Raw genomic sequence first — 17,296 nt, 5'->3', positions numbered from 1 at the left:
TCTAGAGTGGCAGACACTCTATGTTTGTACAGCCAGTCGTCCACATCCTCTAGACAGCTCCACTTTCTGGCCAGTGACTTTGACCGAGAAACTCTATTGACTGAAAAGTGCAAAGGGATCTGACTCAAGGGCCCGAGTCTGCTCTCTGTTTCATGAGCATCAATGGAGAAAACTAGTGGAGGGAGAGGAGAGCGAGGGATTGAATGTTGTTTCTTTTTTCTTCTCTTTGAGGAGTTACATAAGTAAAGTGGAGCACCTTATTTTCAGGTCTCTGGAGGGTGAGGATCTTACATAACTCGGCCTGAACAGGCGGAATGTTTCCATTCCTGGTCTTGCCCAGATAATTTGTTACTCCACTCAGGGTGGAAAAGTGTCAGGCACACAGGTTGTCTTCCTAACCCCCTGAAGCTATATTTAGAGAGGTATTAAATAATGTATTTAAGTTTATGAAACCCTAGGCGGGTATCAATTTAAAATGAGCAATGAAGTAACCTAAACTTTCTAAAGTCAAGAAAATATTTGATCTGTGAAAGACACATTTGTGACCATTAAATAAAAAGTTATGAATCTGAGAATCAAATAGTTGCAAAGAAACATCAGTGGTAGAATAGAAGAACAGGGTAGAAGAGGTTTCACATGCAATATTCACCTCAAAAGGAGGAAAGTTCAGTCACACTACTGGTAATGCTACTATAGGATTTTTTTTCTTCTTTAAATCTCAACTGCCACTATATACTCACTAGTTGTCCTTTGGGCCCCAGGTCGCCTAACCTGCCCTGGTCACCTGTAACTCCCTCTCTGCCTTTGATTCCCGAGGCTCCCCTGTCCCCTGGCAGTCCCAGGTCTCCCTGATCCAACAAAGGTCAAGAAATAAGAAAGTTAGTCCAATTCATGAAAATCTTTCTCCACCAGAGACATTTTTGTTCTGTCAAGACACCTTGCTACAATTTATAATAAATTAATTCAATATGTATTATCGTTTTCACCTTCTGACCAGACGGTCCTCTTTCACCAGATGGTCCAGGAAGTCCAATCAATCCCCTGGGACCTGGACGTCCAGCAGATCCCTCCTGTCCCACCGAGCTTCTTTGACCCTGAACAAAATGTGGCCAATGTCAAATCAAAACAATAACATAAGTTGTGTCTTACTATGAAAAATATAAATACAAATTATAATTATAATAATTTTTTAGAACCTGCGTCGTTTACAACCATGTTTACAGCAAGCATTCTTCTTTTTCCCAGCCTTTGCTGATGCATGGCAACATTTGTTGGAACATAACAGCAATAAAATAGCATTAAACCATCGACAGTTTGTGTGAGCGTCCTTACATAAGATACGAGCAAAACCCAAACCCACTCATCAAAACCTTTCTCCAAAGCGGGAAAAAACCTCAACATGGTACTTTGAGGATTTATTGGCGGTTAAAGACTCATGAAGGCTCATATTGGTGCTTAACAAAAAACACAAATTGATGGACAATTCTTGCATTTCAAGTTTGCTCTTAAACAGCTGACACTCATACTTCTAATGTCAGAGCTTCCTTGAATGCACCAACAAGGAAAAGTCTTAAACAGTCAATGGTAGGGTAAACATAGGCCCAAAAACAGCTGTCAAAGCTGTGTAATATATAATGAAAATCAATTAATTTCTTCAATTATGTTTCAATTTCAATGTTTATTTCAATATATCCAAACACATTTCCGAAATCTATTTTTTTTTCACAGCGGCCACAGTAAGGTCTACTGATCTCTCCTGGTTATATTTCTTGGCAGTGTGCTTCCTGAGCCTACCCATAAAACTGACTGCATGTCACTGAGTTGCTCTCTCACACCACAAATCACAGCGGTTAGCTGCTCCATGAGCAGTGCGGTGAGGCAGAAGCAGCGAGTGATATTTGAAGTGAGCGGGTCGTCGCCTTACACTTGGCTTCTGTTGCTCGATCACTGTGCGGATAAATCTGGAACCAGATGTTCTGGGTGAACTCCCAACCTGCAGGTGCTATGAAGCTATCTATATATAAATAGACTTATACAGTATATACATACATAGTATTACCACGGGGAGCACATGGATTCAATCATCATCAATGCAAAATCAAAAATAGGGACCCTTGAATAACTTTGTACATATTTGTTTTGACAACACTCACTGCTTTTACAGTTCAGGAATTCTTACTCCTCGATAGTAAGCAAAAGCAGCACGTAAAGGCTTGTTGATACAGATTAGGTACCATCAGGTTTTCTTATGTTATCATATGCACATGTGCATCCTTCTTATTGGCTGACCCAAAAGCTGGAGCCTCCAGCAAAAACACCTGTCTAGTTCCTGAGTTGCTGGTGAAATGTTGTCAGATGAATTTCCTCGCCTGCCAGCAGAGGATATCTCCTGCTGAGACAGCCCTGGGTGCTCGTAGTGAAAGAACACCCAGAGAGCTCTAGACTACTGAAGCAGACTGGCTTAGAGAACCTGCTATTTTTAAAAACTTGTCACTTATAAGAAAAGCGTTCTGTGAATAAAACATATATTTCAAATGTACAGTAGTTTGTGTGATTTAGGAGCGGTATAGTTCAGTCAAAGTGAAAAACTCCAGTAACCAAAATTAGACTTACTAGACTTTTAAACAACCGCATTATATAAATGAAAGCCAGACAGAGAAGACATGTCTTTCTAACTCTTGGCTGAAAAGGCCACTCATGCATGAAATCCCAATCCACTTTGGCTGCACACCTATTTTGAAAGACCCAGAAGAAGCCAATCAAATCAAACAAGGCATTTACTGATAAGTTAATCAAAACCGTATGTCTCAGTCAGAGTCTCCATCTTTCAAAATCCCTATGAGGCGTAACATGAAGGGAACAGTGCCTGACAAAAAAACATTTGCTAGCTACTGCAATATCATAAAGAGCTGTAAAGTGGGTGTTGCGTGTTTCATTCCTGCCTGCAGAGTTATAGATACTGTAGACGAGGCTATACAACATCAGCGGAGTCAATACATTAAAAACGTAGGCATACAGTACACTCTGTAATATAACCAACACATGCAAGGAATCACAAAGCATTCTCATTTTTGGTTAGTCGTTTAGCAGCATTTTCTATAATGCTAATTGCCCTTAAGCAGTCCAAAGGGCCATTTCCAAGATATTCATCCCACACTGTCGATATATTCTGCAGGAAAACCAGATGAATAGACCGAGTTGTGTGAAGATCCAATTTCATACAATAATTGTAGTTGTGCCTCCTGATTATCATGCATTGACATGAAAGTACAGAGGAAAGAAAAGAGGTTGCAGCTGTAAAACAGGATGTGCATGTATGATATTACCTTGAAGAAATGCGGTAAATGGACGAGTATCTATTAATTTACCCACAACTTTCTTTACATTCCAGTTTACTTTGGGATACATCTAAATGTGTATGCCATTAAAATTACATCCATTTATGTGCTGTCATTCATTACCTGTCGTCCACGTTTTCCTGGAAATCCTGGTAAGCCAGTAAGTCCTGGGGGACCATCCGTTCCTGGGTAACCCATCAGGCCCACGAGCCCAGGTGAACCAAATGGCCCCTGGAAAATGTCCATAACAGAGACAATGTCACTCCATCTCAATATCAGCCTGAGGGGCATTTACTCATGAGCACCATATCACCAAATCTATCAGACCAGGTTTCTACAATTTAACTCTTCCTCTAAAATGTCTAAATAAAGAGATCCATCCTTGAAAACTTCAGCCAATAAATATTTGCAAGTATTTTTCCCATCACCCAATAAAAGTAAGTTTATTTAGACACTTAAAATTGACACCGTCACTTACAAAAATACAATACTGTTGCAGCTGACATTTTCTGGCAAACACCTGTTCATTATATTATCTCACAATGGAAAGTAGCACAGCATTTTTTAAGTCACAAGATCTAATTGCATTCTCTCTCATTTTTAAACGCAGTAGTGGTAACCAATTGGTAAACATGTAATACTTTGGTAACACCGACGGTACTCAGCTGTTTCCCTCTACCTAAATGCATCCTCATCACACAGCCAATGATGGTGGAAAGTGCTTTTAATTGTGATGCGCTGCTGTCTCTTTCTGAGCCATGCATTTGGTTGAGGTGATGTGATACTCACTTCAATGCCAGGAGCCCCACTCAGCCCTCTTGCTCCCTTATTTCCTCCCAAGCCCTGGATAAACGCACACATGCAGAATAAAACATAAATCGGCATTCACAAAAACACAGACCAAGTCTAACATGAGTCTTATGGAGGACCCAAGATCAGGATTGTGTCTAAATTTTATTTCTGACAGTCAAAGAAATTGGACAACTGTAAACTGTATATTTACACCTCAAATAGCATTGGATTAAATCGCATTGAGGTGTTTGATATACTGTGTGGCATAAAAGTAACACAGGAAACCTCCACTGCTTTATGTTTTTAATAATAGCACATTCTATATATCATCATGCTAAATACCATAAGCTTTATAAACTTGTTGGTACATAGAAAGATTAGTCTTTCCTATGAAACCATCCTTTTGCGGTTCATATGTTTTCTCCAGGCCCTGATACAACGAGTCATGTACGTATATGTACAGTCATAGAAAGATATGCCTCAAAGGATGCTTTACAAAAGCCATTCATATTAAACAGAAATATAGAAGTTCCTAAAAGTTTCCTGTTTTCAAGCTGACTTTTATCGATGTTTCTAAACAGAGGATATGTTGCATGTGACAATATTGCTAAAACTCAGTTCCAACTCAAGCCAAGCTGAATAAATTGTAGAAAGACTCACACATTTTTTGGACTGGTTATATAATCATCACTCTTACAAACAAGCTGTTTTACATGTGTAAGAAAGTCTGTGGTATCTGGAAACCTGTGAATCCTTCTCTTCTAAAACGACTATGGGGAATTTGCTCAAGGAAGCTTCAAGTTGTTTCACATGATGCATACAGTTATGTAATCAGAGGGCCTGTGACAAGGTTCAGGAAAGAACTGCCCAAATTCATCAGTTCAGCCTCGAATCCTAGTAGGCAGTGCCAAATGTGAAGAAATCCACTCAAGATCTCCTGAGATAAAGCATTCACAAGAATGGGACAGACGGCCGTAAGGACAACCTGAAAAAATAATGCCTTCGACCACGTCTGCTACTGACTCAGAGGCATTAAAAAGGGCATCTTAAATCAGTATGATCAAGAATTTAGGGTGGCCACGAAAACTCGTTCATAATCCTCGCTTTATAAATGAGAGAAATGTTGTACATAGATTTTCTTGCTTTCAGGATATGCAAGGACTCACCGGCGCTCCGATGTCTCCTATTGGGCCTGATTCTCCAGGGAGGCCTGTTGATCCCTAAACAAGACAAAGACAAACACACACACGCATTAATATTAAGATGTTGTAGGAATCCATACTATGTTCAGTTTTCAGATAAAACAACATTATTGTGGATGCCAAAATTGGCAAATTAGTCCCACTTTATCTCCACTGCTCCTTCTTAATCCAAGTCTGTCCATTGTTGACACTCCATGAGGCCAAATTGTCTTCTTAGCACAAAACTCATAATCCCCCAAATAATTCCTGTGCTTTAAATAAAGACTCTACGCCCAACTCTTTTGTTAAGAAAACACATTTTAATAATTCACATTATGAGCCCAGCTACAGGAAAAGAACAACATTTGCATCATGTTTTTTGTTCTTTCCAACACTTTCAATCTTTTTACATCCCTGTTTATAGAAAAAAAAACATGTAAAAGTTGAATTGTTATACACTATAGCTACTGTGCTTCACATATTTACTGATTTACCGGTGGGCCTTGTGGTCCAACAGCTCCACGAAATCCAATGGTACCAACATGGCCCTGAAACACAGATAAATATAAAATTATAGTTTGATCTTTATCAGTGGTGAGATGTCTGGGAGATATGACATGTACATGTCATTGCCGCTTTCTTTACTAAAGAAAGAACATCTTGCCCAAAACAATGTGTATTCTCACGACACCATGAGAAAGGATGATTGGGACCGACTGCGTCCTTAGGAGTTTCCTTAAAAACATATGATTAGAATGAATAAGAACATAGGGAGGGATAACACATGTATGATAAGAAGACATATGAAGTGTATTGTTATCATCATCTAAATTATCTAGTATTTCCCTGTTTACAATGCTGTAGCTACGGACCACACTGTTCAAACTAAGGTAACCCACATACCAACTTGCACTGTGAATGTGTGCATGTTTATTTTTATTAGAGCGAATAATCCTGAACCTGAGAGGCATGAAAAACACCAGATTTTTGCAGGATTATTTCTGGGAATGTGGTAATCCTCTCTAAACATGTGTGGTCTGCCCTTACAGTACCTGAGCAGAGCAGTAATTGTTGGAGCCAAGAGTATGAACAACAATCAAGTACACACACACACACACACACACACACACACACACACACACACACACACACACACACACACACACACACACACACACACACACACACACACAGTGGTGACTGTTTGATATGTCTGATGTTGATTTAATGGTTTTGTCTACCTGATATCCTTCATCCCCTGGCTCTCCGCGCTCTCCTCGTTCTCCTGGGGGCCCCTGTGTAGACACAGATGCAAACACATGAACACACATACAGTACTGTACATTCATGCCTTCATTTATACCCACAAAGCCTCAATTGAGCTGGGCAGCTACTTCAAGACAGAGCCACTTGTCAGGCCAACACACATGAAACATATTGTATAGATGTGATCTATAAGTCTGGATCTTTACTGGAGTCAAATGGAAAGGCATAATTTCACCTTGAACCTTGCTTTCATTCAATCTTGGTTGGAGCTGCAACAAGACACAGGCTACCATTGTATTGGTCATGCTACAGTATGTACTGTAATACTGTGCCAACTTGATAATCCAATACTACTCATATAGTAGGTCGCCATCTCGACCCCTGGAGACTTTCACTGACTCGATTGTTAATGCATTGTCGGCCAATCTCGGTGGTGACGTCCTATGCTGTGAAATGTGTCTCAAAGTGCATACTAGTCATGGTACTATAACGCTGTGCTGTCCCAAGCTGCTAAGACTTGTTGATACGCCTTGATCCTTTTGATCAAGGCGTATCAAGTCATCACAAATGACTTTGTTTTCTTGCTGAGTAATGTCCCTCACTGACTCTCTTGCGCTTGACAAAGACACAAATGTTTTGTATGAATGCAGAGTAATGAAGCCTGTTTCATTTTTAAGTGTAGAACATGTGTGTTCAATGTTGTGAAAAGACCTCTATTTTCATTATTGGTGAATATAAGAGTACTAACAATGCTACGCTTAACCTTTACCTTGTATAACATTTACTTGTTCATGCTCAGCCTGCAATGAGCAGAAAAGATTTGGGTCACATAATCAGGGTCCATATTCATGAAAGGTTTAAGAACAGAAAACACTGAAACAAAAATGTGTGTACTTGGTGTTCAAATCAGGAGTTGATCAGGTTTCCTTTTTATTTTAAGTGTCAATGGGATATTTAAATGGATTGGACTAAACGGAGTGTGTTAGAGATCAGAAAGGAGAGTTTAAAGGAAAGCAAAACCTACTGGTTCACCTAAGGGCCCTGGGAGTCCTGGGGTCTTATTGTCCTCGCCTGGATAACCCTGGAATGCAGCAACAAACACACAATCACACATGCAGACATAAGATTTTGCAGACAGTACACTGAATTACATTTCACCTAAAACAAAAAACTCTGAAATAATTACATTTCAAACACTAGTTGAGGTATCATATTACCTTTTCACCTTTAGGCCCTGGTGGTCCAATGGGCCCAGGCTTGCCAGAGTGACCCTACAAAGAAGAAAACTGATTATTGTAGCAAACAAAGCCACCACAATTTTACTGGCTACAGCATGTTTCTTGGAGAAACATGAGTTAGGCTGTCAGCGTATTAATCAAAGGTGTTTAATGTAAGAAAGACTCTTTGTAGAGATGCTCTTACATTCTACTACTTCAGGATTTGTGTTTTGTTACAAACTCAGAAATCACTCAGCAACCTGAGTCAAGTGTGACAATGTCTAAGAGCCTGTGTACACATTAGTTGAAAGGGTCATAATGAACTTGAGGACCCTGTTCAAGTTATGCAACCTAAACCCATTGATGTTGGCATTGTCAGGATGTAGAGTTACCTGGAAAAATCAACTTGATTTTACCATGTTCGATTCAACCTCTTGTTTTTACTCTTGTGGTTATTTGTGTAGTTTTTCCCCCCTAGTATTTTGTGTTTATTGGACAATTAACAATACAGAGTAATGTGAAATATAAGAATGATAAGGATGATGTGTCTTCAGCACATGGGATTAAGGCACAAGGCTACCAAGGGAGGTGAGAAAGCTTGATTGAAAACAGCTATGTTGAGTTAAAATCTGTATTATAAGCATGTATGAAGCAAGTATCAGTATGTATGAAGCATGCATGAAGTTCCCTAAATCAGGGTTACATTATATGAGATAATCCTTGAAAAGCTACTTTCTACTTGCCATGTTGCAGATTGTAGAGGAATCCGGAGTTTCTACAAAAGGTTATCTAAACTTTGTAATCCTCCTCTGTAGGATAGGCCCCCAATGAATGTAAACAGAGTGGGATGTGCGTGCCAACGCTCAGACCAGTCAGGGATTAAACTACCCAGTAAAACCTGTGCAGTATGCATGTGTAGATTGGCAAATGGATCTAATAAAACCACAGATTGGAGAAACTCACTGTGTATCCTGCCAGCCCTGGTTGCCCTTCTATCCCCATGACTCCAGGTCGACCCTGGAAGCAATGCAGAAAATGCAACAAAATAAGACAGTGAATCTTTTCCAGTGCTGTTGTTTTTGCTTATTTTTGTTCCGCTGGTCCAGCTCAATATATCCATAGCTTGGCCTCAAACAGACACAAATGCGAACTCAATCCTGTGCCTGGATCTGTGTTATGATGGGGATATAAATCTTTTCTCCACAGCAATCACAACACGGTCTAAGTGATTCTACTGGGAAGAGAGCTGCCTTTTCCTGTAAAGAAAAAAAAAGAATAAATGCCTTCCTCTTCATTTCTTCCTGCTCTCTCTCCGGCTTGGAACAAGGAAGGGCATTTGATGCTTTGCTCCTTTTATGTGGATGTCCAATCAGTGTTTATGGTAAATATAGTCAATCTAATTAATACATTCCGCAGCTTGGATGCTCTAGCTAGGCAGCTGGCATGCTCTAGTCTAGATGATGCTCAAACACAGAACTTCCTTGTTCTCTTCTCTTGTATTGCAATTTGTGAAAACAGCCAGCGGGACCCTCCAGAACCTAAGCTGCCGAGAGCAAACAGCGACTGGTTGTTGTCAAATTAGCGTAGCTCATTTTAAGAAGAGCAGAGCCAGTACTGTGGGGTGTGTGTGTTTTTATCTGTGTGTGAGTGTGTATGTGTGTAGGTGCTTAGGGAGCGTGTGGTGGACTGAGGGAGAGAGCGACTTGAATGAAGTGTGAGCAGACGAGAGAGAACGATCAGAGAAGAGGAGAGTTTAAGTTTAGCAGTAAAGATATCAAGTGAATGTACAACAGAGTTAGCCGTTTTTGCCCAAATAAATGCAAAAGCTCCTCAAGACTGGCAGAAGTTTCCCGTGTCTTATTCCCCGGCTGCAGAGTGGAGTGATGAGGCGCACAGAGGCGACGTTGGACACAAGCTTGCACTCAATGTGTCTTGGAACATGCAGGCACTGACTGCATGGCTCAGCTTTCTTTATAATATATTATACACTGAGGAATGTGTTGCTAATTACCTGCTTAGATGCGTCACATTACTTGTAAAAGTACCTGCATGTCACTGCGGTCCTGTTTGATGCTGGTGTGGTCCTTTCTATTCACTGACAGCACAGTCAGCCCATAACATGTCATCTACAAGTTTCTTTGCATACTCTTGTTCTCTACGGTGTTACACCAGCACTCTAGCAGCATACCAGCTGCTGCCAATCAAATACTGTCTTTTTTTTGCATTTAATTATAAAAACCTGTTAACTTTTTATATACTATCAAACGGACGACAAAATGTTACTTCAGTGGGACTTTACCATCGCTCATTTCTGTGCAAAAGTTTCAGTCCGACTCTGAGACAGGATTAAGTGAGCGGAAACACAGGAAGAGTGGGAACTCACTGGTGTGCCTCGCGTTCCTCTGGCACCTTTCAGCCCCAGCTCGCCTGACTGGCCGATGTCTCCTCGTCCGCCGATCTCACCAACAAGCCCCGGAGGACCTCTTTCTCCCTGGAAAGAAACAGATTGTCAATGGGGGATGAAAAACAGCACTGTGCCAGTATGAAGAAAACCCTTTAAAGTTGAAAGTTAGCTTTCAACCTCTTTTAACGGAACGAAGCATCCATCCTGTCGCATTGTCCTTCAAGAAAATACAGCCATGCTGGCACTTAGGGATATTTGTCTTGAATGCTGGTTGCAGTTAGTTCTCAGAACTCTAGTCGAACACTTTGCATTTGAACCAAATGATAGGTCAGGCAGCTGAAAGAGATGTTCTAGTTCTCTGCAACCACCTGAACACCAAAGGAGCTTGGACTAAATCCTCTTAGTTCCTGCTGTTTCCTAATGAGAAACAGAATGTAGACCAAAAGTGGTGGTGAACAAGGTCCTTACCTTCTTTCCATGCCGTCCTCTGTTCCCTAATGGCCCCAGTTTTCCTTCTGGCCCCTGTAGGAGACACATGAAATGATTATCACAGACATAAAACATGTATTCTATAATCATAGGCATTGACAACTGAACCTGATGACACACATCAGCATTTAGTTTTTTCAGACATTATAAGAAGGCAAAGTTCTGTGCGGAAGCTAATTGCTTGTACTCTCCAATGTCATTTGTAACATTTAGCAGCTTTATCAGCTCACATGTTTGTTTTCACAGTTCCCTCACAGAGCTTTGTATGTGTGCCCGGAAGTCTTCCTTCCTGACACCTGTGACCTTCCTGGCCCTAAACACCCGTTGATAAATCTGGATCTGGATCTCATCACAAACAAGCACTGAGACTGAGAAGACTTTGGCTGACATCTGTCATGCAGCACTAAACATCCACAATCAATGACATTGTGACTTTTGTTCCCCGAGTTAAGAGGCTTTGTTAAAGAGAAGGCTGACCCCTACTGGGACACAAGAGCATTATTTGGTTCAGAGCACTTTTGAAATCTACTCAGTCAGTTGCAGGAATTTAAAATACTACGGGTGTGATTTATTTTGCCATGTCTCATGTCGCCGTAACATCAATCTCTTGTTAGCTCTCACATAAATAACCATAATAACCACAAAAAACCCAGAGGGAACCAGCGACTATTCAAATCTAGTTTTTACTTCAGCTGGACGCAAGTGTGTCTTTTCTGAGTCAATCAGAAAGTCAATACAGGGAGCAATTTCTGTGACAGTCATTTCTGGCAGTTTGGAAACATAAAATAAACTTACACGAAAGCCCTGTTTCCCAGGCCCTCCAGGTAGTCCTAAGGGCCCAGGGTCTCCTTCCATTCCTTTGTCCCCAGGCTCTCCGATTGGCCCACGCTCACCAGGCTCCCCCTGATAGGCACAGAGAAAGAGAGGCAGACAACCAGCGAAAGACAGTTAAATGATAATTTCCATATTACATACAGAGACAGGTCAATAGGTCAGACAACTTGTGGTGCTCAGAAGCTGAAAAAGGCTTTATTGGAATAGTTTTTATTCAATTTCTTTTGTTAGACTTCATAACCCATTCAAATTTAGTGTGCAACTGGGTGGATTGGTGTTCTTTGTGCATTGTGGTGATATTCAGAGTATGACTTGAATTCAATTGCAATAATCCTCAACTCATCTCTTATCACCTATTATTGTTGTCATATCAAGAACCCTGCTAAAAACAAATACATAACTAATTTTGGCTGCAGGCTTGATTTTGTAAGAAAGGAGTGAAGTTAAGTTAACTAAGACTGTCTTGTTGTGTTTACCTTGGTTCCATCTTTTCCTTGGGTGCCATCTTCCCCAGGGGGACCAGGAAGACCCTACAAACACAACAACAACAACAACAACAAAGGCTCTTCACTATTGTAAAACATGACATATCAACTGTGAGAACTGTGACATTGATATTGTCTCTGTGATGGCAGATATAATGTGCAAATAGTGCACAATAAAACCAAGCAATAAAACAATGGAAGGCATAATAACACTAAAACATATAAACGATACGTATAAAACAAAGGAAGCAATTGTTGTTTAAAAAGGTTGTGTTGCCGTGAAGGTTTATATATTGGGAGCAAGTGCAGGTTAGCTCAAAATGGGGTGATATTCTCTCTCTCTTGCTTTAGTAAAAAGCCTGACAGCAGAGTTATGAATTAATTGTAGTTTGTCAGTGGATTCTTAAGAACAGGGGCTCTGGAAAAAAGCTGTTGCTGTTGTTAGCATCTCAAACCCTTGGCCAATTTAAATAACACTATATGCAAAGCTAGATATCACTCACATATATTTTGTAGTATATAATTGGGTAACAACCTCATTATAAATCTGTAGAATGCACATCTTTTGAACATGCATCATTTTCTAGACTATCAATGTATACAGCTGTCAAAGTGTGAGGCATTGTGTCAGAGTTCAGGTGTACCTTAAAGGTGCAAGATACGCTATTGGGAGCATTTTGATTGCCTCTCAAAGGCTCTCAACATGGCAAACAGTACAAACTGCAGCAAACGTGCTGACAGAGCTAACAGTGATAGCTAAGTGTCCTTGGGGGGAAATGGAGGATGCATGCTACAATGCCATTATCAGCCATAACCGCTGTATGAGAGCAGAGCGATGGCCAGGATCTAGCCAGTGGGGTATGCTCACTTGCAAGAACATGCACTAAAAGCATGCACAGCTGGCCCAGCTTTGGTGAAAAAGGACAGAGAAGCTTGGATAACAAAACAGCAACTTCATTCTCTGCTCACGTAGACATTACTCCTCTATATCTTTACATAGCAAACAGTTATTTGCTGCTATATTAATGCTCTGAATGTCATATATTGATTCTTTAACGCCAGGCTGGAAAGCCAAGTCGTTCACTGCCCTCTGTGGTTGAATGTTTCAAAGCAGTTTCACTTCTGACTAAGAACACCTGTGTATCGCTGCATCAAGGAGGGGAGGTAAACCACAGGAGGCCACAAAATCAAGATCTTAAGGCGGTGTTAAGTTACTCTTTCTATTTCTATGACACAAAATAAGACAGATATAGACAAAATAGAAAAGATTAAATAAAATCCCCACTGTAATCACAATTTTAGGCAAGGCAAGGCAAGGCAAGTTTATTTGTATAGCACATTTCAACAACAAGGCGATTCAAAGTGCTTCACATAAAACCATTAAAATCATCAAAACATAATGCAGATTTAAAAACAGTTAAGAAAACTTTAAAACAGTAAAACATTAAAACAGTCAAAAAACAAAATAAAAGTAAAAAAAGCAACTTAAAAAATAAAAGTTGAATAAAAGTTGCAGTGCAGTTTAAGAAATAAAATGCAGTAGTGAGATGCAGTAATTGAATCTGGTTCAGTTAAAGGCAGCAGCAAACAGAAAAGTCTTCAATGTGGACTTAAAGGAGCTGAGGTCTTTCAGGGACTAAGAAGTTTTTTAGGGACTAATAAACAAACTAAAACTTTGCTCTGGGAACATTTGTATGAAGGAGAGAGATAGCATGTCTTTAATCCAACTGACTGTAGACAGTTGGACAAGATACGATAATTCCTATGGACCATATCGACAGTTTCTCAGACATCATCGGATTTCTTTTATCTTCCTTCATCCATTAAACTGAAGTTAGTACAAAATGCAATAATGGTTTGATCACAGTGAGTTTGAGTAACTTTGATAAAGAATGTTGACTCTAATTCTGTGGACAGAACAGTAAGATGAGACTCAGGCAGTGCTATTTATATAGTCCATTGTTCTGCTTTCTCCGGGCTGGGGGATTAGACATTGTCGTCAAAAAGAGGGGGAGTAAATATACAACCGGGTTTCATTTATCCAAACACAAGGAAGGAAGGGATTAGTGGGATGTTTGCGGTTACTCACACTCGTTCCCTCCTGTCCCGGCTCCCCTTCAGCTCCTGGAGGCCCAATCTCACCCTGCAGGGACACAAAACAAACCAAGGGGCTGTCTGGAGGTCAAACACACTCATATGTGCATGCACACTCCCAGACTTAGACCAACCACTGATACTGGAAGCTGGGGCAATGTTGGACTTGACAATGAGCTGTTGTTTCACCCAAGGTTACAGTGATGTCAAATTGACTGAGCAAGGTCACATATTTTCACATTGCTGGAGGGGGAAGGGACTGAACCCCCACATGACAAATGTGTTCTAAGATGCAGAGGTGGAAGGAGTGGTTGCAAAAAACATGACACGGTCGTACTGACTTTTGACCCCGGCTCTCCGATGGCACCCAGTTCCCCCTCAGTACCAGGCCCACCCTAAAAAGAAGAACAACAAATGGGAATGAGTCATGTTTTGTAATGTATACATAGGCATGTCAACTATAAACCCCCAAAACCCTTAATAATAAATTGAATTATGTGAACTAATTCTTAATGAAAAGTACTTCGGGTCCTTGCTCTCCATCAGGTCCAGCTTCTCCAGAAGGTCCTTTGGGTCCCTGCAAGAAAATTAACCGTCATAAAATGCCGTAAGCAACTAAAGCAGTTAAATTATACAATCATAGCAGTATTGGACTTGCTAGATACAGTAAAGTGGGTAATAAAACACCAGTACAACATAATATACAAGTCTAGCATGTAATGGACAAACACAAACATGCAGTTGAATGTTTAAGTCGTTAGAGTAGAGAAAGCTGAGAACTGAGAGTGCCTGGAGTCAAATTGAAGACCAGCCAAAGGCAAGATGAGACCCATAGCATAACATAAACCGTGCCTCCAGTGTTATTGGAACGTCCTACCCTAATAAATATTTGTATCAGATTGTTTGACATTCTTTATATTCCTAAGGGGTTGGCTGATTTCCAGGAAAATCAAGAAGTTGAACACTCATCCAAGAAGGGATGCACAAGGTGTAGTGCTTAAAGGTGTGTGGAAAGTAGAGAGAAAGCAATAAGCAAAGTCAAATCTAAACAACCTTTCCCTCTCAAACAGTTCAATTTCAAGTTTAAGAAACCCTTTCTCCTGAAACACTTGCAAGAATAAAGATGTATTATAGATTCCAGACAAGTCACTTTTCAAAATGTAGCATTTGTCTGTAGTTTCCTGAAACAAAAACTTCAATTGAACAGTTGGAAGACAGCACACTTACTGGTTCACCGTGGGGTCCCCTGTCCCCGGTGCTGCCTGGAAAACCTGGTTTACCCTGGAAACACACACAGTCAAGTATAGCGTCAATCATTTGTGTCATCACAGAAAAGAAGCAAGCGAAAGCTCGGCTTTGACCGCGGTCCCTTTTCTCATCGTTATCATAACCATCATAAGCAACGCAACCACAAACATGATAATAGAGTCTAATATGCCAGTGCTGCCTAATGCCTCGAGACACGACACAGGAATTCCTTGATGCAATACAAAAGGATGGCCCGCGATACCTTTGAGTGTGATTGGCAGCTGGCTGTTCCAAGCACAGAAATATATGTTCCAAAATGTCATGAGATAACAATGAATTCAGTAGCATCAGTCATTAGCTGTAGAATAAATTGGTTTACAAACTCTATCGTGAAACATTACAACCTACCTCATAACAATAACGCTCAAAATACAAATATACATATGTATATATATATATATATATATATATATATATATATATATATATATATATATATATATATATATATATATATATATATATATATATATATTTTAAGCTTGTGTGAATAAGGTATTTCAAGAGTGAATCTGAATCAATTGAAAACAAGGCAAAATAAAAGACCAGGGAAAACCTTGAAATCTTCCCACAGCTCACGTATTATGTAAAAAGCCAGTGAGAGCAATTGTCATATGTGTTGAAAGTAATATTTACAAGATTTAAGGGAGACAAACAGATCATTATAATTTTGGGACACAATGATCTTTAACTATAGATCACAGAAATTGTGAGGAACGATACATAATAGATTTTGATAGAGATGTTTTTATCAAACACAAGATGGCGCTAAGAGTCCAGAGGTGGAGAATGTAAACGCTGCCCTCTTCTATATATACAGTATGTAGTGGGCAACTTTTGGGGAGGGGTGGATCTTCATTGAACATCAAGCAGCATGTGCTCAGGAGGACAGGTCACAACTAGTCACAGCTATGTGTGGATGTCCAGATGGCTAATTTGAGAGCAAGAGCACAAACCTGCATGTGTGTATTTGTGTGTCTGTTCAAAGTAATTACAAACAACCCTGAAATGTCAAATGTTAAGCCAACACATGATTAAAGAATGTGGAGAGCAGCTCATTTGTCAGTGGAAAGGTCAAACAACTGAATCTCACGCAGGGTTAGGCATGCAGGTGAAGGAGCTTTTCTCTGACTGGGAACAGTCCTGCCATAAATGGATGAAACACACAGAAACATACTGCGGATTTAATGATCCCCATTTGACGATTAGACAGCCCACTTGAATCAGCTTTTGAATCTGTTTTTGATTGCTTTTTGTTTGCATGTCTCTACCATCTGTGGAACATCAGTTATTTCATCCTTTCGCAGTTAAAAAGCATATAAAAAGGACCATCCACCATTTTTTTCATGGTAAAAATAGAAGAGTCTGCTGGCTAAATGGTGCTTCAAAGGTGCCAAAAGTCTGTCTGTTGTGTGGTGCTATAACAAGACATTATAGTCAATGTGTATCCTCTGAGTTTGATAAAGTCCCATCCAAAGTGATGCCTGACCAATAAATATAAGATATGTTTTTGGATTTATATAAACAGTTTTGCCATTACAGGATTTGTCCACCAGAGAGCACTGACAACTTTATTTTTCAACTGTACAATGTCCTCTGCTCCATATTGTACATATCTTGGTCACGATTCTTTCATGAAAACAAATAAAACAAATGAAATGCTTGTCTAAACTTTAAGCATTGTGAACAGTCTTAAATTCCCACACAAAGTATATGAAGAATTACTCGTATTTTTTTAAAGTCCGGAAATGCAGTTTCAGATATGTTTGAATGATGTGGTCAACAATAACTTCACACCAGTTTAATAAGTGGGAATAGATGCACATTTGTTTTGATTGTGCTTGTAAAAAAATGCATAGTACCTTCTTTTAACTACGACAACTTCCTC

General features: G+C 39.9%; 1 protein-coding gene across 1 annotated transcript in view; it reads right to left on the bottom strand.

The window, feature by feature from the left end:
* The window catches only part of col24a1 (collagen type XXIV alpha 1 chain), a gene marked incomplete at its 5' end in the record, with an annotated part of 80,257 nt that overhangs the window by 6,458 nt on the left and 56,503 nt on the right, over positions 1–17,296 (bottom strand). The window contains 18 exons of the mRNA XM_079221555.1: positions 741–848; positions 987–1,094; positions 3,462–3,569; positions 4,128–4,181; positions 5,297–5,350; positions 5,806–5,859; positions 6,553–6,606; positions 7,602–7,658; positions 7,795–7,848; positions 8,758–8,811; positions 10,178–10,285; positions 10,667–10,720; positions 11,483–11,590; positions 11,998–12,051; positions 14,096–14,149; positions 14,442–14,495; positions 14,624–14,677; positions 15,328–15,381. Of these exons, the coding sequence (XP_079077681.1) occupies positions 741–848; positions 987–1,094; positions 3,462–3,569; positions 4,128–4,181; positions 5,297–5,350; positions 5,806–5,859; positions 6,553–6,606; positions 7,602–7,658; positions 7,795–7,848; positions 8,758–8,811; positions 10,178–10,285; positions 10,667–10,720; positions 11,483–11,590; positions 11,998–12,051; positions 14,096–14,149; positions 14,442–14,495; positions 14,624–14,677; positions 15,328–15,381 (1,245 nt within the window). The remainder of the gene's footprint in view (positions 1–740; positions 849–986; positions 1,095–3,461; positions 3,570–4,127; positions 4,182–5,296; positions 5,351–5,805; positions 5,860–6,552; positions 6,607–7,601; positions 7,659–7,794; positions 7,849–8,757; positions 8,812–10,177; positions 10,286–10,666; positions 10,721–11,482; positions 11,591–11,997; positions 12,052–14,095; positions 14,150–14,441; positions 14,496–14,623; positions 14,678–15,327; positions 15,382–17,296) is intronic.

Source organism: Taurulus bubalis, assembly GCF_910589615.1.
Source record: "Taurulus bubalis genome assembly, chromosome: 7".
NCBI classification, from domain to species: Eukaryota; Metazoa; Chordata; class Actinopteri; order Perciformes; family Cottidae; genus Taurulus; species Taurulus bubalis.
Note: the sequence above shows the minus strand (reverse complement) of the source record. Positions and strands in the feature narration are given on the sequence as shown.